Source organism: Eulemur rufifrons, chromosome 10 (genome assembly GCF_041146395.1).
Source record: "Eulemur rufifrons isolate Redbay chromosome 10, OSU_ERuf_1, whole genome shotgun sequence".
In the NCBI taxonomy this organism is placed as follows: Eukaryota; Metazoa; Chordata; class Mammalia; order Primates; family Lemuridae; genus Eulemur; species Eulemur rufifrons.
This window is the reverse complement of record NC_090992.1, coordinates 25,765,266-25,789,153: the sequence shown is the minus strand read 5'-3', so window position 1 is coordinate 25,789,153 and position 23,888 is coordinate 25,765,266. Positions and strand designations below refer to the sequence as shown.

The following is a 23,888-nucleotide window of genomic DNA, read 5'->3' as shown; positions in this document are numbered from 1 at the left end:
TGGCCAGACACAGTGGCTCACGTCTGTAATCCCAGCACTCTGGAAGGCCAAAGCAGGAGGATTGCTTGAGGCCACGAGTTCCAGACCAGCCTGAGCAGGAGCGAGACCCCATCTCTACAAAAAATAGAAAAATTAGCTAGGCATGGTGGCACACGCCTGTGGTCTCAGCTACTTGGGAAGATCACTGGAACTCAGGAGTTTGAGGTTGCAGTGAGCTATGAGGATGCCACTGCACTCTAGCCTGGGCGACAGAGTGAGACCCTGTCTCAAAAAATAAATAAATAAATAAATAAATAAGGCTTGAAGCTGCGGGTTTTCGCTCTTGCTTTCTTTTGCCCTCCCGCCTGACACCGTAGGATGATGCTCGCACCGTACTGGATTTCCCAGATTCCAGAACTCTGAGAAATAAATTTATTTTCTTAAGTTGCCCAATCTCTGGAGTTGTTATAGCAGCACAGAATGGACTAAGATGTCATCGTGCTGCTTATTTAAGTGAGGAACCCTGGACTGGCTCTTGAATCCATCCGGTCCCCTCAGCCCATGTTCAAGCCACTTCCCAGTCTCCGTGATTCCACTCTATAAATATCTCTGGAATCCATCCTCTCCATATTAGCTACTTCTTCCCTACGTTAGTCCTTCTAAAATGCATTTTGGATGCTGTCACTACATGGCTCTTAAAGTATTCATCTGCTTCCCATTGCCCTTGAGATAAAAGGCCAAGCTTTTTAAGACACCTATTACAAGGCCTGTTGAGGACTCACCCCTGCCCACCTTGCCAACCTCTTCTCTCATTTCCCTTTGCCACTCTGTTCTAACCATGGAGAATTTTTCATCTTCAACGTTACTCCTGTCTTTGGGCTTTGTTCCTGCTACTGTGTAAGCCAACTCTACTACACCCTCCACCACCACCACACTCCTCCTTCCTTCACGTCCCCCAGAAGTCTTCCTGAACCCCCAATCCCCCTTCCCCAAGCTCCTGCAGGACCCTCCACTTCCTCCATCCTAGCACACCCCATGTTGATCTGTAATTTTTAATTATCTGCCTTCTCCGATAAGCTCTAAGTCCCACGATGGCAGAGACTGTGTTTTGTTTGCCATTGCTTCTCCCAGGAACACCCAGCACCTATTGCAGGGCCTGCTACACAGTTGGCACTCACAGTATTTGTTGAATGAAGGAAGAGAAAAAAAGAAAAAGTTAAGAATCCTCCACGAGTGTTCCAGAGTTCAAGCCCAGTACACTGGAGACTCTTGTCCGAAAAGCCAGGGATTCTCTGACCCAACATTTGCCCCCAGTTGAGTTTGAGGAAGACCTATGACTTGCCCCAGGGTGCCCAGAAGCCTATTCATGTAGTATGCAATGGGTCAGCCAAAGGTCTGTGTATGTCACTGACTTCTAAACAGAGAAAATAAAGCTTACTTTCTTAAATCAAAATATCCCCTGGGTGAAATGAAAATGCAGTTTCATTTTCTGGATAGAATCAGTCCAGAGGCCCCCTTGTCAGCCTCCTCCTCTCATAGATGCTTCCCCGGGATAGTCATGCTCCACTGCCCAGGCACGAAGGCTGGGGAGTAGGAAACAGCCTCCAGTTGCAAGAGATCCTAGATGAAGAGCTTAATCTGATCACATCCTTGGAGCTGGGAGAAAAGAGAGGGTGGGAAGGTGGGATCCACATGTACGTCCCTCCACATCCCACCACCAGCCCTGCTTCTCAGGAGACTCCCCCACCTTGCCAAGTCATGAAGAAGCCATCTCTGCCTGTGCTCAGCCCCTTGCCACTCATGAGTTCCACCCACCAGGTACACCTCCATCCACCCAGCTCCGCCCAAATTTCTCTTCAGTAGGGAGGGGTGAGGGGAAAAGCTGCTTCTGATCCAAGCTATAGAAGAAGAGCTTTGCTTTAAAGTGTACTTTAGGCCGGGCACGGTGGCTCACGCCTGTAATCCTAGTACTCTGGGAGGCCGAGGTGGGAGGATCTCTTCAGGTCAGAAGTTCGAGACCAGACTGAACAAGAGCAAGACCCCATCTCTACTAAAAATAGTAAATCATTAGCCAGGCATGGTGGTGCATACCTATAATCCCAGCTACTTGGGAGGCTGAGGCAGGAGGATCACTTGAGCTCAGGAGTCTGAGGTTGCTGTCAGCTATGATCACACCACTGTACTCTAGCTGGGGTGACAGGGCAAGACTCCGTCTCAAAAATAAAATAAATAAAAAATAAAATAAAGTGCACTTTAAGCATCTTTCCTAGAAGTAACCCACCTACTTCCCTGACCATATGGTTTTATCTGAGGCGAGAGAGAACCCAATTCAAAGTCAAAAAAGGAGAGATAAAAAAATTGAGCTCTACATCACTAAAATCCTCTGGTAGCCCAGCTATGGAAGGAAAAGCAACCCCTTCCCCAACCTCAACATGTCACTCTTCTGAATTCAAATGGTTTGGCTAGCTAGGAATACTGAATTCCTAAGAGATTATTAGCCCTACAGCTTGGGTTCCCCTTGATCCAGACTAAATATTTATACACTGTTTTCTCAGTCTGAATTCCTTTCTCATTCTCCCACCCATCTCTTCTCCTCTCCTCATCAAAAGTCCCCCCCCCCCCATTTTGCAAGACAGAAATCCAAGTAACCCCCTTTAGGGAAGTTTCCCCTATGCCCAAGTCGCAAATGCCCTTTCCACTTTCCTTCTCAACACTTGACTTTTAACTCTATTATGTAAATTTGTAATCTGTTCTCGATTATGCTGTTTGCATGTCATTTTCTCTCCCCTAGAGTATAATCTGCTAGAGGGCAAAGAAATCCTGTTGTCATCCCTACTCCGCACAGCACCTAGCAGAAAGCACTTTACACAGAGGTGCTCAATCAATATCCTCCAAAAACAAACTTGTAGAATGGAGAAAAGTTAGCTCAGGCTTGAAAGGCAGGAGATCTATCCACCGATGAATGGATTAACAAAATAAGTCATATCCGTACAATGGAATGCATGTAGCAATAAAAAGAAATATGGATACATGCTACCATGTAGGTAAACCTCAAACACATACTCTAAGTGAAAGATGCCAGTCACAAAAGACTACATATTGTATAATTCCATTCATATGAAATATCTAGAATAGGCAAATCTGGAGACAGCAGATTAGCAGTTTCGAGGGACTGATGGAGGGTGGGAGAGAATGGGGAATGACTGATTGTATTAGTTTGCTAGGACTGCCTTAACAAAGTGTCGCAAAGTAAGTGACTTAAAAAGCAGAAGTTTATTTTCACACAGTTCTGGAGGCTAAAACTCCAAGATCAAGGTGTCAGCAGGGCCATGCTCTCACTGAAAGTGCAAGGAAGGGTGTATCTCAGGCCTCTCTCCTAGCTTCTGAGTTCCTTGGCTTATGGCCGCAAATCTAATCTTCACATAGCATTCTCCCCACGCCTGTGTCTGTGTCCAAATCTCTCCTTTCTATAAGGACATCAGTCATATTGGAGTAGGGGCCAGCCATCCTCCAGTATGACCTCATCTTAACTAGTTACATCCATAACAACTCAATTTCCAAATAAGGTCACTCTGAGGTACTGTGGATTAGGACTTCAGCATATGAATTTGGGGGGATGTAATTCAACCCCTAACACTGCTAATAGTTTCTTTTGGGAGTAATGGAAATGTTCTAAAATTAGATTACAGTGATGGTTGCACAACTCTGCAAATATACTAAAAAACATCAAATTGTATATTTCAAATGGGTGGTATGTAAATTATATCTCAGTAAAGCTGTCTGGGGAAAAAAAAAACAGAGAGCTTGGGTTTAAAGAGTTTGCTCAAGCTCAATAATCAGGCCATTGGTGAGAGCTTGTGAAAACAGGACCTCTCAACAAGGGGGTGGGCTGTAAACTTATAGAGAAGCCTCTATAAATTTGCCTTTATAGATCCACATGTTACATGCAAATTACCTTTGACTCAGGGATTTATATCTAGGAGGTGACCCTCTGGAAGGACGTTTGAAAGGAGGCAGCTTTCAAAGAATACAAATGTATTCAATCCAGTGGTGTTTGTAGAAGCAAAAAAAGAAAAAAGAAAAAATAGAAACAACCTAAATATCTACCAATATGGGGTGATTAATCATGGTATTTTGATTATTGTTGAATCTGAATGATGAGTATAAGGGGATTCATTATTATTATTCTCTTTACTCTGTGCATTTGACAACTTTTCATTATAAAAAAATTTTAAGAGTTAATTATTCACATAAAATGTAATATCACATAGCCATTAAAAATAGTATGATAAATATACATGGAAACATATTCATGCTCTGCTACTCAGCAGACAAGCGCACAGTAGTACAGCCTTTGGGGAAGTATCTGGAGCAAGAGTTACAATTTGGCAAAATTTAAAAACATTTTAAATGGATATGCCCTATGACTTTGCAACTCTAGTTCTAGGTATTAATCCTATAGAAATACTTGCAAATGTGTTTAAAGATTATGTGAAAGCCTATTAGTGCAGCACTATTTGCAATAACAAGAAATCAGAAACCTAAATGTCCATTAATAGGGAAATTAATCAATTTTGGTCCTCCATTCAATGAAATCCTATGTCATCACTAAAAAGAATAAAATAGGTCTATAAATGTGCTCATGTGGAAAGATACTGAAGACAAACAATAAAAAAGCAAAATATAGATGAGTATACAAAGTATGATCCCCAGCCTGAGCAAGAGCAAGACCCCGTTTCTACTAAAAATAGAAAGAAATTATCTGACCAACTAAAAATATATATAGAAAAAATTAGCCGGGCATGGTGGTCCATGCCTGTAGTCCCAGCTACTCAGGAGGCTGAGGCAGGAGGATCGCTTGAGCCCAGGAGTTTGAGGTTGCTGTGAGCTAGGCTGACGCCACGGCACTCACTCTAGCCCAGGCAACAAAGCAAGACTCTGTCTCAAAAAATATTAAAAAAAAAAAAAAAAAAAAGTATGATCCCATTTATTTAAAAACTCCATCCCTGTAATTTTTCTTCTAGAGTTTTATATTATGAAAAACATCAAACATTCCAAAAAGTTCTTGTGTAAATTTTTTTAAGGTTTTGATAATGTCCATGCTAATATTTCCAAGTGAAAAAAAAAAAGTTATAAAACTGAGGGTACAGTATGACCCCATTTGGGTAAATATACATAAGGATAAAAAAATTGACATAAAATATTAAGTTCATTGTAAGTGCTTACTCACTGGATGCGAGCTATTGTTGTTATCTTAAGGTAAACAGCCTGATGACAAAGGGATTCTCAAACTCAGGGCACCCCTGACTTCTTCCCTTGGCTCTGACTGGGGTCTGTCTAAGGCCAACAGGGCAGTTGACAGCTTCCTCCCATTCATTTCACCCCACGCTCTTGCCAAAGAGCTGCCAGGAGAAATAAGCTTGAGACAAAAGAAAACCATGGATATCCTTCCTGGTTGCACAGGCAGCCCTGGCTGTGGGTCCCTGGAAGGAGATAGAGCCGGAACCAGTGAACAAATCCTAATTCCTTATCTGACAGTTCAGGGCCTCGCCAAGGGAGGGGCCGGCTACTGCCTCTGCAGTCGCAGAGAAGAGGTTCAGCCCGGCCGACTGGAGAACGCTGGCTGCAAAGCTGTGTTCTGAGATACAGTCAGGTCAAACTGGGCATCGCTGGCGAGCAGAAGTGAATTTCCTCCCAGGGGCAATGGGTTTTAAGGTCAACTCCTCTTAATTACATTTGGAAACCAACTCAGGGGAATTCCCTCTTACTTCATTCTTAAATGTTTTTCCGACCCTGCAAAACACCAATAACAGTGGCTATTTATTGCACTCTCACAGTGCACCAGGCGCTTTGTAAATCCATTCAGAGCATTACGTTATTGCATTCACATAACATCCTATAAGGTGGCCACTGTTATGGTCCCCACCGTGTGGATGAGGAAACTGAGACCTGCAAAGGTTAAGCAACTTGCCAAAACTTACACCCCCAGTGAGTGCAAAGAGCCAGGCTGTGGCTCCGCGCCTGCCTGGATTACACCACTATGCTACACTGACGTGCAAATTCTAATCAGCGCTGAGAAAAGGTAGGAGGAAAGAGAGGGAGCGTAGAATAATGGAGAAGTAATGCCAATGCCAACCGAAGAGGAGCTCAAAGCATACTGAGTTAGGACAAGGCATCCTAGAGACAATATAATGCCTGGATTAAAAGCCTGGATTTGGGAGTCCAACAGATCTAGAGTCAGATCTTGGCTCCGTCCTTCCCACCCAACTGACCTTGAGCAAGTCACACTATTCCACACCTCGGGGTCCCCATCTTCCAAATAGGGCTAGTGTAGGTACCCATACCTCATGCGGTAGTTGTGACAACTGAATTAGATGAACCACATGCAGACTGTGTCACAGTGCCTGTTACATAGACATCTTCTATATTTTAGCAATTACTACTATTGTTGTTATTAGTATCTGACCATCATTCCTAGTTATCCCCAGCCACAAGTTCCCTAAGGGCAGAATTAGCATCAGAGAGGAACATGACCTGGAATTTAGGAAATGTTCATAAGCAATAACCACACAGATTATTTCTCAATATGTTTTTGTCTTGTCATTTTCACACTTGAAGAAAGCTGCAGAGGCCACATGTCTTGCCTTGCATCATCAAGTCACTTTAGAAAACATTTGTTCTTGATTTTGCATTAATAAAAGTAAGCACGTGTTGAAAACCTGCTTGCTATGGGCCAGACATCGTACTAAGCACATTTTAATACATTATCTCTAAACCTCACAACCCTCCCCCCCTATGTGTTTTTTTCCTGGGGTAACTGCGCAATAAATAACCACAATGTGGTGGCTTAAAACAACAGAAATCTGTTTTTTCACAGCTCTGGAGGCCAGAAGAATAAAATCAGTATTTCTAGGTCAAAATCAAGGTGTCAGCAGGGCTGGACGCCCTCTGTCCTGAGATTCTGTTTCTCGCCTCTTCCTTCCGGTGGCTGCCAGCATTCCTTAGCTTGTGGCTGCACCACTCCAATCTCTCCCTCTGTGGTCACACTGCCTTCTCTTCTGCCTACAGTCAAATATCCCTCTGCCTCCCTCTTACACATATACTTGTGAATGCATTTGGGGTCCACCCAGATAATCCAAGATAATCTCCCCATCTCAAGACCCTTAACTTAAACACACCTGCAAACACTTGTTTTTGCCACATAAGGTAACAGGCACAGAAGACGTTCCAGGGATTAGAATGTGGGTATCTTGTGAAGAGAGGATGTGTATTTTTCAGCCTAACATACCCTGCATTGTGGGTACGAAAGTCTCTATCGTCTATGCAGGTAGTATTATGTAGAAAGAGGCAGGCAGACCTGAGCTTTACTTCTGCTTCTGCCCAATATTGAGTCAATTTCTCAAACTCCTCATGCTTGAGTTTTCTCGTTTATAAAATATGGACAATAATAATGTCTTTTTCAAAAAGTTGCCATGAGGATTAAATAAGACATTGTGCGAGGTGTCTTTGCCCAGGCACTGGCTGTCAGTAAATGCCCACTAGTCAGTGAGTGTCATCATGAATAGAACACAGATGAAGAAGTAGAACGTGGAAGGCAAGGCAAGGGACTTGCCAAAGACCACCCAACCAGGAAGTGTCAGTGCCTGGAATTGAATGTCGGTCTCAGGCACCAAAGTCCAAATCTGCTCTACTCTATGGAGTTAAGATGTTTGGGACTTATGTGCTCATGGCCTTCAGAATCAACACATCTAGGCTACTTCAATTTTGAATATCTCTGATACTTACTTCAGGCAGCTGTAGAGCTGTACCCCTTCTTTTTTTGTTTGTTTTTATTTTTTTATTTTATACTGGACACATTTGTGGACAAACTGCATCCCTTCAGGCCACCATTCTTAATTACTGAGACCAAGCTTAAGCAATGGACCCTGAGAAAGTGATATCATGTTTCCAGCAATTTAGGAATAATGATGTCTTAGTCCACTCAGGATGCTATAACAAAACAGCATAAACTGGGTAGCTTATAAACAACAAATTTACCACTCACAGTTCTAGAGGCTGGGAGGTTCAAAATCAAGGTGTAGGTAGATTTGGTATCCGATAAGGGCCCACTCTGGCTCATAGATGATACCTTTTAGCTGTGTCTTCACCTAGTGGAAGGGGTGAGCTAGCTCTCTGAGGTCTCTTTTATAAGGGAACTAATCCTATTCATGAAGCCAGAGCCCTTATGACCTAATCACCCCCCAAAGATTCCAACACAACAAATTTAGGAGAGACATAAACATTCAGTCCATTGCAAATGGAGACTGTGCTTATATAATACTCACTGCTTAGTGAGCATTTACTGAGAGCCAGCCAGGGGTGGGGTTGAGCATTTGGCTTATAAAAAGATCCTATCAGACTGGTTGGCAATCCATTTGTTCTGCAACTCCAGGGATTTTGGACAACATGGGAATTGTGAATGAAATCCATCACAGTCTACAAAGCTACAATTGAAAACTACATCTCAAACAGGACTACCAGGGTTTCTCTGGGGCAGGGTGCCTAGCACAGAGCTTGGAATTTGCTTGAGCATTCACTGCCTTCAGAGTCAACACAGCAGGGTTAAATCAGTTCCTGATCCTTCCAAAGGAATGTCTGAAGAAAATCTCAGACACACACAGGCAGCTCTCTTCAAATTCTGGTGACCCCACCCATCCATCCAACTGTTTCCCTAGCACCGGTCTTCCTGGGTTATACAATCTCAGCTGTGGGGAATGGGCAGTCCAGCTGCATGCAGAGTTTGGAAAAACATTTTTAATACTTTAGATCTGCCAAATACTTGGTTAAAGAATGACAGCCTTTAATTTCTTGAGCCATGTGTATTTTAAGTGAAATGTAATCCATATGTCTGTGACTCATTTAAATGCAACTCAGTGAAGCACTGGGACACTGTCTAAGCCTTTCTAAGCTGTTCTTTGATCCAGGAAATTGAATTTTGCCAACAACAAATGAAGCTCCTGACAAGAGAGGGTCAAAAAGAGCTGTCCTCTATCCTAGGTAAGATGTTAAAGCCTACTCTTGACCCAAGAGGAAGCTGCGAGGGTAGAGGCAGGGGGAGAATGCCACAGCCCACGTGGTATCCAGGGGTCTGTTCTGGATCAGCTACACATTTTTACCAGGTTTCCCTGGAAGAGAAGTGTAGGAATAAGAGGTGGCAACTAATCCGTCCTGTGTGTTGCTGAAAAACTCCTTTCCTGCCTGTTAATTCTTCCCTTCTCAGTTCCTCCAGCATTTTACAATCCAAATAGGGTTGGGGGTGGGGAGGAGAAAATTAGGGAGCTACATCACTCCATTAGCAGTGAATGACTGTAAATTTTCCAGGTTGTAGCTTGATTTCCAGGACAACAAACGCAGCCTCTGTCCCTAAGGTGTGTCTGAAGGACTGATAAGAAGTTAGAGATAAAGGCCAGGCGGTGGCTCACGCCTGTAATCCTAGCACTCTGGGAGGCCGAGGAGGGCAGGGGGATCATTTGAGCTCAGGGAGTTCGAGACCAGCCTGAGCAAGAGGGAGACAGTGTCTCTACTAAAAAAAATAGAAAGAAATTATATGGACAGCTAAAATATATATAGAAAAATTAGCCGGGCATGGTGGCACATGCCTGTAGTCCCAGCTACTCGGGAGTCTGAGGCAGAAGGATTGTTTGAGCCCAGGAGTCTGAGGTTGCTGTGAGCTAGGCTGACCCCAAGGCACTCTAGCCTGGGCAACAGAGCGAGACTCTGTCTCAAAAAAAAAAAAAAAAAAAAAAAAGAAGTTAGAGATATGAAGAGAGATTAAAGTCAGAAGTAATGGTAGGTAGTATTAGTAGAATCAGTATACCTCTCAATGCCCAAAATCTGCCTTGACAATTACTGTTCCCTAGGAGGTCTAGATAGATAGACACACAGAAGAAAACAAATACCTATTCTTATTAGCTAGACTTGTGCAAACAGGGTCTCTCTTTAGCTAACTGGGCTGGAGCACAATGACTAGGGTGAGACCACAGGACATCTCTCCCTTCCTCAGCCAAAACTAAATCTTATCATCATTTGGACTCAAGGAAGGTCAGTGTACTGACAAGATGAGAGTCCCAGAATGTGCTTAGGAGACCAGGAGACAGAAGTATATGGCCAAAGAGCCTCTGGGCAAAGTGCCCACTAGCTGAGCTGCTCATTTGCTTTTGAAGGTGCCCTTGTGACACAGTGAGCCTGCCCACCAGCAGTGTGGCCCGCTGAGCATCCTGGAAGCCAGCTGAACAGTCCGGCGTGCCCTCCTCCTGGGAGAATGCCCAGAAAGGATAGGGGAGAGAGCCAGGGCGCACACCACCCTAGAGATGTTCATTCTCCCTGGATGCCTACAGTTCAGGACGATTCCATTTGGTTCCAGCAAATATTTTATCAAATATGGTTCCCGGGTTTGTCAGCCAATCCTCAGAACACGGCGGAAATGACATGGAGAAAAAATATTATGGATTTATGCCTCAAATTTGTAGGTTGTAGAAATAGCAGCCTATAATTTCTGCCCTGTAATTTCCCTTCTTGTGTTTTCCTTTGCCTGAACTGGTGTAGTTCATTCTCAACTTCAAGGTCCCATGGTTCTGGGCACCACTGCCCTTGATCCCACTGCGAACTGTTCCCAAGGACATTGCTGCAACTGAAGCAAACTCCCTGAGGCAGGGAATTCTCTTCCATTTTTCCACTTACACTGTGTCCTTTAAATAGGTAGTGCAGGAAAAGCCCTTAGTGCCCAGCGGGGACAAAATCCCCACTTTACAGATGAGAAAGCTGAGGCTCAGGAGGGCCAACCGGCTTGCTGAGCAATTCCACATGGTCTGTCTCTGAGCTCAGTCCCCTGCCCACTCTACCACACTGCCCCAATCACAAGAAAGTTTCTCCAAACAATAGCTAGGTACCAACCTTTGCAAACTGTGTGTATATGTGCATATAAATATTACACAATGTAATATATACTTAATTAGAGCAGAGTACTATCTTCATGACATCCACTTGAGTCTAAAAAAACAAGTTCTGGAATAATATGTCTGGTATAATCTCATTTCTGCTCCTCGCTCCCCAACAAAAGTAGCAGTCTGTGTGTACACTTCTGTGCGATGGTGTCTGTGTGCGCTTGTGATCGACGTGCATGTTCTTGCAAGCAGAGAAAAGGTCCAGGGTATGCCCACCAAATAGTTAACAGTGGGCAGGGGAGACTTTCATCCTTTTATTTATTTGGTATTGCTACATGTTTTACAATGTGCCTGCATTGCGTCTGCAATTTGAAAACAATGAGCAAGACAGGATAATAGCTGCCATTGACTGAGCATGGAACACACGCCAGGCACTGTGTGAAACTCTTTACATACGCTATTTCATTTCATCCTCCCTGCGGCTCAACGACGTGGGACTATGATTACACTCTTGGGGAAACTGAGGCTTAAAGAAGATACAGAGCTGGTGAAGTGGCAGAGCCAGGATCTGAACACAGGACTACCTGATGCGAAAGCCATGCTCACACTATCCCTAAGAGGTCATTGTTTTTCACCTTTACTCAGTAGCGAAAAGAGTGTGTGACTCTTACAGGATGTCATCTGTTTATCCTGAGTTGCTTGAAAGCAGAGAAAAAGGCTGCTGGCTGCCCTGCTGTTGTTAAGCAAGTCAATGTGTCTGGGGCCGGAGCTGAGGCTCTGCTTGCTGCGTTCCCCCTTTCCTGGCCCATCCCCCGCACTCCTCCATCCTCACCATTCTTGGTGATCTCTCCATGTGTGAATTCCATTAAAGGCTTGCTCACTGCTATTTTGGGCCATGCATTAGCACGTGGGCTTTGATTTGATGGGAGAAGGCCAGACACCTCAGGCTGATGAAAAAGCAGTTTAAAATGTCCTCTCCCTCCCCGTAGAGTCCCAGAAGCCCTTGCCCACCACTCCTGGGAGGCCTGAGAATCCAATGTATGGGGAAATGTATGGTGCAGGGTACAGAGAGTGGAAATCTTCATAATCTATTAGGGCCTTTTGAACGTGGCTGTTCCCTCTCCTTAGAGTTGGCATCTCCCAGCTCTCCACTGGCTCACTCCCTCACCTCTTTTAGGTCTTGACTCAAATATCAATTTACCAGCAAGACCTTCTCCACCCACCATTCATAAACAGCAGCTCCCTCCCCACCCCCTGCTCTCCCCAAGCTCTTAAGTTCCTTTGTTTCCTGCACAGCTCTTGTCATCCGGCATACTATACACTCACTTGCTTGCTTACTGCTTCCCCCTGGAATATGAGCTCCATACAGGCAGAAGTCTTTTATTCACAGCTCCATCCCCAAGCCCTACACTGGTGCCTGCACTGTTACAGAGTAGATGAAAAGAATGAATGAATAGACCGAGCAGCCTGACTTATCACTTAGCACAGGGCCTTGTTTCCCCCCAAATATCAAGGGATTACAGAAACTTTAAAACAGTGATGTGAAAAATCGGAAAATCATCTCCCCCGACTCCAAAGCTGTTTTGAATCTGGACTCACACGCACCATGAATGAGCAGGCTTTGGGAAATAAACACACTAGGAAGTCGTGTGCAGTTGGAGTTCCGCTCCCTAACACATGTTCAAAAACAAAAAGCCCAGTCTGGATGAAAATAGCAGGAAACTGTCCCCCAGGGACACAAGGTGAGGTCATATTGCTTGGCTTTGCTGCTTCCATTTTTGTCCAATCTCCTGCCTTCCACCAACTCAAGGAGGCCGGGAACACATCCAACTCCACGGCGCTCACTGGGGAACGACAGAGAGCTCTGGAGCAGACAATAGAACCACATCCACGGGCTCTCCTCTGGAACCTCAGTGGGGGACAATAAAAATCGAAACAGTAGGTGACCACTCACCGGGTGCTCTGTAAGCACTTCAAGCACCTCACCTACCTCATTCATTCTCACAACCGTCCTATGAAGCTGGCTTTACTACCTTCATGCTACAGATGAGAACTCTGAGCTTCCAAAAGATTCAGCAATTTGCCCTGGGTCATATTCTGGGACTTTCGATCCAAGGTAAGAATACAAATGATCCTAGTCTCACCGCTCTCATTTACTTGCTGTGCAGCCTTAGACAAGTGCCAATCCCTCTCTGAGTCGAAATTTCTGCATCCATAATTTCAGTATTTTCTAAGACCATTTCATTCAGTGCTTTCTAGGGCATCTTCATGCTGTAGCTTCCTATGGTTTCTTGCAAAAGTTCCAAACAATAGGGAAGGATGGGGACTGGGATCCCTGCTTGGTCAGTTTAACACCTCAATATTTGCCTATGACATCAATATCATCCCTTGGGCTGACCAGAGGAAGCTGAAGGTCATATGCTCCACTCGGAGCAGGACAGCAGAGATTAGACACAGGTGGCAATAGGGAACATTTAGGCTAGAGCTACAGGCTGGAGCCATGAGAAACGAAAACAGGCCCCCTGAGAGAACACAGTCAAGAACAGACCCTCTAAGGGCTTTTCTTGTAGGACCGAAGGATGACAACCCGAGAAGAAATCCTGGCCAGGCAGAGCCTGCACCCTCCGAAGGATGCAGCTGATCAGATCTGTTCCAGGCAAGTAGGAGATCAGAGACACATCCCCAGGCTGATTTGACTCTCAGAAGAAGAGTAGCAAAAATGATTGCAATCCCCATCTTTCTGGCTTCCCAAGGCCACCCCATCATGGAGGCAGAGGAAAGATGTGGATGAAGCCTCATTACTGTACAGACTGCTTGAATCGTATTTTAACCACACTTGAGACATCATTCGTCTTCCTTTGCAAGTGTCTAAAAGCCCAAATTCGGAATAAATCATATTCTCCCTTTCCACCCAAGCCTAGCAGCCATTCTTGTCCTTCTGGATAGGGGAAGGTCCTTCTTCATTCCTTTCCTGGCAGTGATACATTTGATTACTCATTGGCTTCCAGGGGGTTCCAGAGGCTGCCAAGAGGAGACTCAGGCAGCTCTCCAAGCCATGCAGCCTTATCTGCAGTGTCCGTGTGGCAGGACGACAGAGGGACTGTTGGTGGGGAAATACCAAAGGCTTTCAGAGTCCCTCGGCCAAGTAAGGGGAGCTCTTCAGTGGCCAAGCCGATGGGGAATGGCCAAAGATTGGGCAACAGACATAGCCATGCATTATATCTATTCACCTCCTCAATAACATGAATCAAGGTACAACAGCGCCTGATGGCAAATCAATGTGGAAATATTTCTGAGCCCGGACACCACCCAAGATGAATGAGGTCAGGAAGATGAAGGAGCTGGGCCAGATGAAGCCAGGAGAGGCCGTATTGGCAAAATCTCAGGTTTAGCTGACCCAGAACAGATGGAACAATCAGAGTCTGAGGCATCAAATCCCAGCTCACTCTGCTTTGCCTCACTCCTCTCTGCTGTTTTCCTCTCCTCTCCTTCACTTCCTGCCATGCACTGGGCTGGAGCTGGGAAGGCGGCTGCCAAAGGCCTCCGGTCCATCCCCTCCCTTAACCTCACACACATACACACACCCCTGTGGGCCTGCAGTGAACTCTAAGAGGCCCCGGAATTACAGCCTAAGGAAGTTCAAGGAAGACGTTTTGCGGTCCAGTAATTTCACGGCAAGTCAAGAGGCTGGAAAAGCTCTGTCTTTGCAAGATGCTCCCCCAGAGCAATCAAGGATTGAGAGCTGGAGGTCACTCCACGAACTGCTTCCTTCCAAAACAGCGACACCTGCGTCCTGCCTTGCCATAGAAGTGAATTGTTTCATTTTAGACAAAGGAGGAGTCCACTTACTCATTCTTCTCCAGGTCCAGGATCAGTTCTCGGCCCTCAGCCATTACCCTGAGCTCAGCTTTGAATGGATGCTAAAAGCAACAACAAAAGAATGTCAGTTCCTAACAGCAGTGACCAAGGCTCCCAGAGTTGGGCACAGGGTCGGGCACGGGGTCTAACACAGTGCACGGACGCTGACCCACTGGAAGCAAATGAGCAAAGGTCAATTGCGTTTCCAGCCCAAACATGCGATGACCTCAATCCCACAATAGCCCAAATCCTTCCCCCATCTGCTTTCTCCTGAAAGGCACCGGAAAGAAACTCCGAGCTGAAATGTGGTCAAAGTGTGCACGTGTGGTCTGGTAAAGGGAAACACAGGAAAACACGGTGTTCAACAATAAATTTCCTGTAGAGTCAGATCTGGGTTCAAGTGCTGGCTCTGACACCACAGTTGCATGAGGTTGGACATGTCACTGACCCTCTCTGCATCTCAGTTTCCTCATTTGTAATGCAGAGATAGTGATCGTCACCTTACCGGGATCTTGCAAGGATTAAGTGACATAATGAATGCAAATAATTTATCACAGTGCCTGGTACACAAGAAGCCTTCAATAAATGTTGGCTGTTATCTTATAAAATACCAGGGGATCCTTTTCATAGTGGGTTATTCTATTTTGGCCCTCAGCTTGGAAACCCCGAATCATGTCCCCAGAGGTAACCAAGAGCATCTCCAATTAAGGTTTCATAGGCCCAAAAGTAGATGGACCTTATGTTTAAAGGTCCATCCTAAGCAGTTTGCTAGTGACCAAAGGTGCTACACGCCCAGAATAGATCACTTAAGATATATAAATGGCTGACAAGCATGAAAAATATGTTCAACATCACTGGTAAACCACCTTCTGCCCCCCTCAAAAAAATTTTAAAAAACAAGGTATCTTGAAAAAAATCAAAGTGCCAGAGATTGTTTAAAACTATAAATCACAATGTAGTGGAGCATAACATGAAATGGGCACTCTCACACCCTACCACTGACAAGTTAAATTGATATCAACTCTCTGAAAAATAATTTGATGGTATGGACCAAGAGTTTTAAAATTTAGACTCTGGGCTAGGAATATAAGACTGTCTGAAAAGAACAAACGGAAGCACAGGAAAAAGTCTGTACACAAGGACACTTACTACTTAGAATAAGGAATAATGAAATACAACATAAATGTCCTAAAATAGGAGAATGGTTAAGTAAATGATCCATTCATATGATAGAACACTAGACATTATAAACAGCAACTTTAGATCATTTTAAAATTATTGAGAAAGGGTAACACAATAAACATTAGGTACAAAGGCTCAAAATATAACACTGTATATTTTATTTAAATATACTTTTGCAAAGGGAAAAAAGTAGAAAGAAACCTAAAGATTACCATAGTTACTTGAGGCAGTGGGATCATGGGCTAATTTTATTTTCTTTTGTGCATCTTTCCATATTTTTATAATTGCTTTTATAATTCAAGAAAAGGACTTTTAATCTTTTGCCTTATTATTGTGAAAAATGTCAAAGAAATTTAAAAAACCAAGTCATAATAAACCCCCATGCCTCAACAATTAATTCAACTTAGAGCTGTTAAACTTTTTTTTAAGGAATTTATTTAACAGGATATTTATTTAACAGGATATTTACATATTTAAAACAGGATAGATTCGTTGCGGTGTTTTAAATATGAGCCCTCTAACTTGGGATCAAGGAACTGATAAATTCTTGAAGTCCCTTTCAATCCACAAAAGTCCTTGCTAGAATGGCACTTCTACCCCTTTTAAGGTTGACCACAAAGCTTAGTTCTTGCATGTCTGAGAAAGGGGGTCACCTGTCCTGCCGCCTCTAGTTGGGGGCCTGCCTCTTGTAAGCACATTCCTCTTACTTGCTGCAAATCCTACACCCCATTAGGGTGTGGACATTCCTGAGAGTTTCAGGTCACCAAGGGCTCTGATGAGATCTAAATGTTCTCATCAAAGACTCTGGGGCAACTCTATTGCCTAATTAATCCTATTACCTCATCTTAAAAAGAGACATTTCAAACCATGGGAGTGGGAAGCTGGGGTAGATGCTTGCCCAATAACTTTCACTAACAGAGTCACTTCTCTGTTTCTGATGCCCTGATTCAGCTTTGCCAACACCTATTCTGGTTGCGAACCTTTGCCACTCTGCTCTGGAGAGTTCTGGAGCAAGTGCCCAGAATCACATTGAACAGCAGGGACACAGCTCCAAGTGGGCATTTAAGAACGAACACACAGCAACAGAGCTTAGCAATTAAATCATCCAAGAGGTAGGTGACCATCAAATCAAAGCACTATTACCTCTCCCCCAAAGAGACACAAGCTGCAACATGAGTACTAATATTTATTTTTATGTGGGTAATACAAAAATAATTCTCTCTGTTCTGGAAGGTGCTCAGACACTGATACTTAAAATATAATGTTCCTTGTTTCCATGGGACATTTCATGCAAAACAATGAAACTGCATTTTAAGGATCCATGAAGCTTCCCTGCCCCGTGCTACTGATTGGCTTTTCTCAAGTAACTCCAGTCTGTGCCAGGAAGGGGCACCGTCACTTCTCCTAGGAAGTGCAGAGAGTTGACCCAGTATTTATACTTCCCCTAGTGAAGGGTTAAAAGTCCTTTTTCCTTAGGGCTAGATTAAAAAGACCTGCAGCTCCACAGGGTATTGGAAACCTGTCCTTTATATTTGCATCCCTCTTAAGATCTAGTACAATATTTAGTATACAGTAAGTGTTCAATTAATGTTTAATGAATGAACAAATTACATAAATGAGAATAAGAGGCCTGAGCAAAATCCAGCTTCTACTCTCTTTCTCTGACATTCATTCATTCATTCGTTCGTTCAACAGATATTTATGGTGCCAGGCACTGTGCTGACTATTCCTACAGAACACAATGACCTACATTCTGGGCAGACAATGGCTGGGGACAAAGACAGGATCCAGTCTTCCACTTTGTTTCTCAGGCCCTTCCTGAGGATGCCCGGCATCTACATCTGGAGGGAACAAAGAGGCCTCTATAAAAAGTACCAGATCCATTCCCCAGGCAATAATGGATAGGCTGCAATATCCAAGATCCTAAGTTTTAAAAATAATCTGCTCAAGGATGGCCATCCATTAACTTGTCTAGACTTTTCCTGAAGCTATTTTTTCCCAAAGCTTCTCCTACTTTTCGATGAAATGAGTTCCATGCATTTATTGCCTGTAGAACAAAATGGAACTTGCTTTTATTTGTCCTGAAATTTTCACTATAAATTCCCTTGGTGAATCCAAGCTGGAGCCTTTTGGGACATGTCTGTATTACTCCAGCCATAACTTCAAGGACCCCAGGCATTTCTCCTCTCTATTTATCTTTCCAGACTCAAGAGCCACAACATCTGAAGTCTTTCCTAACACATCTCTTTCCTACTATAACCTTGTTACTGTAGGTTGCCCAATAAATCACAAACCATTTGAACCAAAAGAGATTTAAAACTAACCCCTCTCCCTGGCTCTCTTCCTCTTTATTTCCTCTAAGCCCCATTTTATAAATGAGGAAATTCAAGTTCTTTAGAAACTAGAGGGTCACATAGCTGGTTACCGGAACACAAAAACCACATCTTTCTTTCTAGCTCTTTCATGTCTCACTTGAGCTGTAAAAACCAGAACCATCAAGACTATCCTAGATGCACAGGTCCTCTCTGCAAGCACAGGATAATGTTTTCTGTCTTGCTTCCAATCCCTTTGATAAAGCCTGTGCATGTTGCTGGTGTTCCAGCCAGGGGAGTCTATCGGATTTTAAGATCCATTCCCTAGTCCTAGGTCCCTATTCTGCCTCTTATTAAAAATAATTTAGATTATCCTTTTTCTCTCCAAGTACATTATCCCATCAATAAAATAAAGCATGTGTTATGCAGAGCAAACATAACAATGACAATACTTAATGAATTCCAATAGAGAGCAGGTGATTTTTGTGACACCAACACATTTGCACTTAGCTTGTGTCAGCATTAATGTGAATTTTCATTTCCTCAACTAACAGCATTTGGAAGTGTTCTAGAAGTTTGTCATACAATGAAGGAAAGTCCCATCTGTCATATCCTAAGCTGACACACAAAGACGAAAAAGTGGGCCAGAAACAGAACTAATGGTGATGACTGGGCTTCTGAGAAAGTTAAGTAAGTGGTCCCAACCCTCTAGCCGTCAACTCCTGCCAATGCAAATGAGGGCTTTTGAGTCTTACCTTTTCTCTCATGGGGCTTTCTGAAGTTTTCCACTGAGGTATGATTAGTTCATGCTGTAGCTGGGGGCTGCCCTCCCCACTTCCTCCTGCCAAGACAAAAAAATACGTAACCATCGGAACCCCACACCTTTATACCTAGCTAAGCCATGTGTGCACTTTCTGCGACAACAGCCGCCCACGTTGGGCCATTAGAAGACATGCTGGATTCCAGGCTCTTGGCACCGACTATGGGCCGGGCACCTGCCTAGGTGATGGCGATATAGTGGTACACAGGACAAATGAGGTCTCTGTACTTATAAAGTTTACATTCTACATGTGGGAGACACACCATGAACAAACATGCTCAGATAGTGCCGAGGACTCTGGACAAAATAAGCTAGGTTCACGGAATAAATAGACACCTAGCCCGGAGGTGCCGGTTTTTGACAGGATGATCAGCAAAGATGGCATTTCATAGAGAAGTGAGGGACCAGAAGAAGGAACCATGCTAAGATCTGGGGGAAGAGAGCCCCAGGGAGAGGGATCAGAACGTGCAGTGGCCCTGCCTGAGCAGAAGTGGGCTTGGCCTGTCTACGGAACAGGAAGAAGGTAGAGGTGGCTAGAGTCGAGTAAACGAGAGAGAAAATTGGTAAGAGATGTGATCAGCAAGGCAGCCATGGGTCTGATCACGCAGAGGCCATGGAAAGTGTCTGGATTTTATTATAAATAGACTTGGAAGGCACTGGATGTTTTAAACACAGAGCAATATGATCTGTGTTAGGTTTAAAAAAGATCACTGTGCCTGCTTGGTGGAGAATGGGGATGGGGTGGGGGATGGGGGCAGGAGGGAGAGCTGAAGCAGGAAGGCAAGGCTGGAAAGCTTCGGGAGTCCTGGTGAGAGATAGTGGTGGCTCGGACTAGAATGATGTCAGTGGAGAGGAATGAAGCAGTGGGATTCTGGGCATATTCGGAAGGTACGGGCATGCCCATGGGTATCGTTCTCCGGGAGAGATGAAGACAATGATACCCACCTGCCCACCTCACAGCTTTACTGGAGACAGTCAAGGTGAGATCGCCTCGTACTCTGCAGAGCATCATTACAGTAACTTGAGCTTCCTAATGGCAAGTTTGCATTTGTATTTCACTTCCTACTCTCCAGATCCCTCTCACCGCCCAGTTCTCCTTCATCCTCATGACAACCCTGGGAGGCAGGCAGCAGAAGTGCTCTCTTGCAAGAAAGAGAACTGAAACCACTAGAGACTTGTTCAAGGCAGTGCAGAGCTGAAACACCAGTTATAAACCATATTAATGAAATGGTAGTGTCCCAAAACCCAAGTAAATCAGTCTCCACAAGAACAAACCAAATACATAGGGCTCCTGGGTATGGAGGTGAGGACACCAAAATCTGTTCTTCTAAACTATCCACGTCAATCACATAGTATATAGAGTGATAAAAAGATGGCCATAGTTGCTCTGTTAGAGTGGTGAGATTACAAGTGATTAACTTTCCTTTCAGATTGCTGGCATAACTCACTTTCAGTTAAAATATATCCTAAAAAATAATCTCATAGGACTAACACCACTTTCATTAGACTAGTAAAAATCAGAAACAATGCATTCATTTATTTGTCAAATATTTTCTGAGTATTTAACTATGTACCAAGTATTACGCTGCGTATTTAACATTCATGAAGACACAAGACAGGCATGGTCCCTGCCCTGGTGGCTCTGAATTTTAAGACATATTCCTCAGTACTAGATTCAGTCCAGAATCTTTTGAACAACAACAACAAAAAATTATTTATGATAATTTCATAGACTATGTAAAGCAATTAAATGATATTTATGATTGCAAAAAATACTGAAAAAGAGTCTAAAGCCTCAACAATAGAGGAACACAGTAAATCTTAAGAAAAAAAATTGTTCAAAACTTGGAAATAGGGTAAAGAGCAAGGAGGCTGTCTTTTCAATGTCATGTTGGAGCACTGTTTAACAGGCCTCCAGGGGCATGTACCATTGTCTTTTTATTTACTATTGATTAAAGGCCTAGAGCCTGTTAAGTTGGATGTGACCTAGAGATTTGTGTCGCACAGAGATGCAAATCATTACAGCTTAGTAGCAAGATAACCAAGAAGTATGGTTGTTTTGCTTTGTGGGGCATCCGCCACTTCTGCATCTATCCCAGCCGCAGGATTTCAACATCCTTTCTCCAATGCCTGTATCACCCCTGTTCCTCCAACGCTCCTTTGAACCAGCTTTAAAACTACCCTGTTCGCTGCCTCATTAATGAATTGAATAAATCTTTGCCACATTCGTGTGAGAGTCATGTTTTAAACTTTCTGAAAATTATACTCGTGCAATCTCTTGATATAATTTATAGAGTCATTAAAATCATGTTTTTGGAGAATTTAATGATGTGGGAAATGTTCTTAGTGTGAAGTGAAAAATGCAAGACACGAAACTGTACGTATGGTATGGTTCCAATTTTATCAATATAGATTCCTAGGAACACACAAAGACTGGAGAGAAAAAAAAACCCCAATATCAATAGCAACTGTGGATTTGGAGGCTGTAGATCATTTTATTTCTTTTACACTTGTCATTATTTCCGAGAAACCGTACAGCGACTCTACCTCCCTAAGTGGTCTCCCAGGACTCAGAACTCACAGAAGGCGCCTGTGTTCGGAGCAACAACTTGATTTTCTTGCCCTTCTTTATGCTTTTCTCCTCCACTAAGCACTGACACGGGCCTCGTGCTGGGCTCGAACACCCTGTGCCTCAGTTTCCCTTTCGGCACTATAGCTCAAAGGGTGCCTCAGTTTCCCTTTCGGCACTATAGCTCAAAGGGCAGTTCTGTCTGCCCGCAGGCGAGTTCCGCCGCACCTAGCCCCTGGAGCTAGGCACTGTCCGGGGACAGCCTCCTGGCTCCAGGCCACTGGGGGGTCCAGCCCATCCAGCCCCCGCCCCTGCCTGAGCTTTATTTGAAAACGCTGACTGTTGATCCCTCAGGCAGCGGTCTGGAGTCTGCCCAGTCCGTCTGCAGCGTTGCAGCCAGGGCTAAGCTTTCCCGGGTCATAATGACAGAACCCGGGCACAGCCCCCCGGGACCATTCCTTCCGCGAAATCAGCCGAAAGCCCCCAAGGGATGGGGCCGGGTAGGGGGTGGTGTCTGGGAAACTAGTTGTGAGAAACACTTCACGCAGCACGGAGCTAGAAGCATCGAGTCCCACCCCTCCGCTTCACAGAAGAGGAAACTGAGGCCCAAAGAAAGAGACCGCTGGGTGGGGGCGAAAAGAGAGCCCTGGTTTCCAGTGCCAGCGCAGTTCTCAATCCATGACGTGGCCATGGGCAAGTCCTTTCCCTCTTGTGGGCCTCGGTTTCCCCATCTGTAAAATGGGTGCGCCGGACTTGATGTGATCTTCAATACAACTACTGCCAGGTCAGGGTCCAAAGTGCACGGCTGGAGATACCCAACGAGCTACTCCCACAGGGCTGCCAGTCTCCCGGGGACATTTATTTCCTACCCCACCGGCGTGCGGCTGGCACCCAGCATGGTCCCAGAAGGCTGCTCCCCAGGCCACACGGCAGGACGCTCGGGATGCTCCGGGCCGGCGAGTGCAGCGGGCGGGAGAGACAGAGATGGGAGAGACAGGCGGGGCGGAGATGAGGGACCGTGAGAAAACGGAGGAAGAGAGGCTGGGAGAGCAGCGGAAAAAGAAGCCAAAGGCAGAAAACAGAGGAAGGAGCAAGAGAGAGAGGAAGGACCGGCTGTTTTCTGCCTGCGCTGGGTTTCTCCGACCTCCGCCACCTCCCCGGGCGCACAACGTGGGAACAAAGCCTGGGCTCCCAGGCTGGGGGCGGCGGGGGCGCAGGCCCGGTGGAGTTCAGGGAAGCACAGGGTCGCGGTCCTGGCGATCCGGATCCACAGGGCGACTCCCAGGTCCCGGAGCCACCCAGCCCACTCGCCTCCATCCCCTCCGCCCTGGCCACTTACTTGTCGTCCATCCCGGCTCCCGCGCCGCCCGCGGCCGGAGCAGCTGCAGGGCGAGCGCCAGCAGGCAGAGCCGGGCGGCGCCTGCGCCCCCGGGCATGGTGGCGGCGGCCCCTCGCGCTCGGCGCTCACACGCCTTCTGCCATGCCTGCCCCCCGGCCCGGCGGTGGCGGCGTCTGGAACCCCCAGCTCGCCCAGCGCCTCCCCGCCCGGCTCCCTGCGCTCGGCCGAGACGCTCCGCCCCCAGCCCCGCGGGGCTCCGCCGGGGGATGGAGGAGGGAGGCGCCCGCCGGGGGGCGGGAGGGGGGAGCGGACAAGGGAGGAGCCGGCGGGACCCCTGGGGAGCCCAGTTGACCTAGGTGAGAGGCATGGCGGGGAGGGAGAGTCTGAGCCCGAGGAGAAGGGATTCACCTTGGACGCGGCCTGGGGAGGGTCGGGGGCTCAGACTCCTAGGAGTTAAACTGGACCCCTCTCTGCACAGCGGCCGGTTTGCTCTGTCCCGCACTGTGCCACACGCCTTGGGTGACGCTCTGAGGCGACTCGCTCAGCGCCGTCTCCCAGAGGCCCCCACTTCTGGAGGCAGGCTCTGAAAGAGTTAACCCAACCAGCAGGCACAAAGAACTAAGTGCTATATGGACTTGTTTTCTTAGCAGGACACAAATCAGGGAGCCATTCCTTCTGACTGGGAGGAGGGGGGTGGTGAGGACGAGGAATCCCAGAGGAGAAGACATCTGAGCTTGGGAGGAGGAGAAATGGAACACCAGGCAGAGGAAACAGCCCAGACGGGCGCACTGGGGCGTGAAAGCCCGTGGGCTACAAGGGGAGAAAACCAGAATTGGGGAGAGTTAGGGTTTAGGGGTTTGGAGGGAAATGGAGGGAGATGAGACCCAAAAATCATAATAACGACTAT

At 45.7% G+C, this 23,888-nt stretch overlaps 1 protein-coding gene across 1 annotated transcript in view; it reads right to left on the bottom strand.

The window, feature by feature from the left end:
* The window catches only part of ADAM19 (ADAM metallopeptidase domain 19), a 79,789-nt gene extending 56,711 nt beyond the window's left edge, over window positions 1–23,078 (bottom strand). Inside the window, exons 1-3 of the mRNA XM_069484308.1 lie at window positions 22,982–23,078; window positions 19,009–19,094; window positions 14,751–14,821 (exon numbers count right to left, since the gene is read on the bottom strand). Coding sequence (XP_069340409.1) covers window positions 14,751–14,821; window positions 19,009–19,094; window positions 22,982–23,078 — 254 coding nt within the window. The remainder of the gene's footprint in view (window positions 1–14,750; window positions 14,822–19,008; window positions 19,095–22,981) is intronic.
* Between the last annotated feature and the right edge of the window lie 810 nt (window positions 23,079–23,888).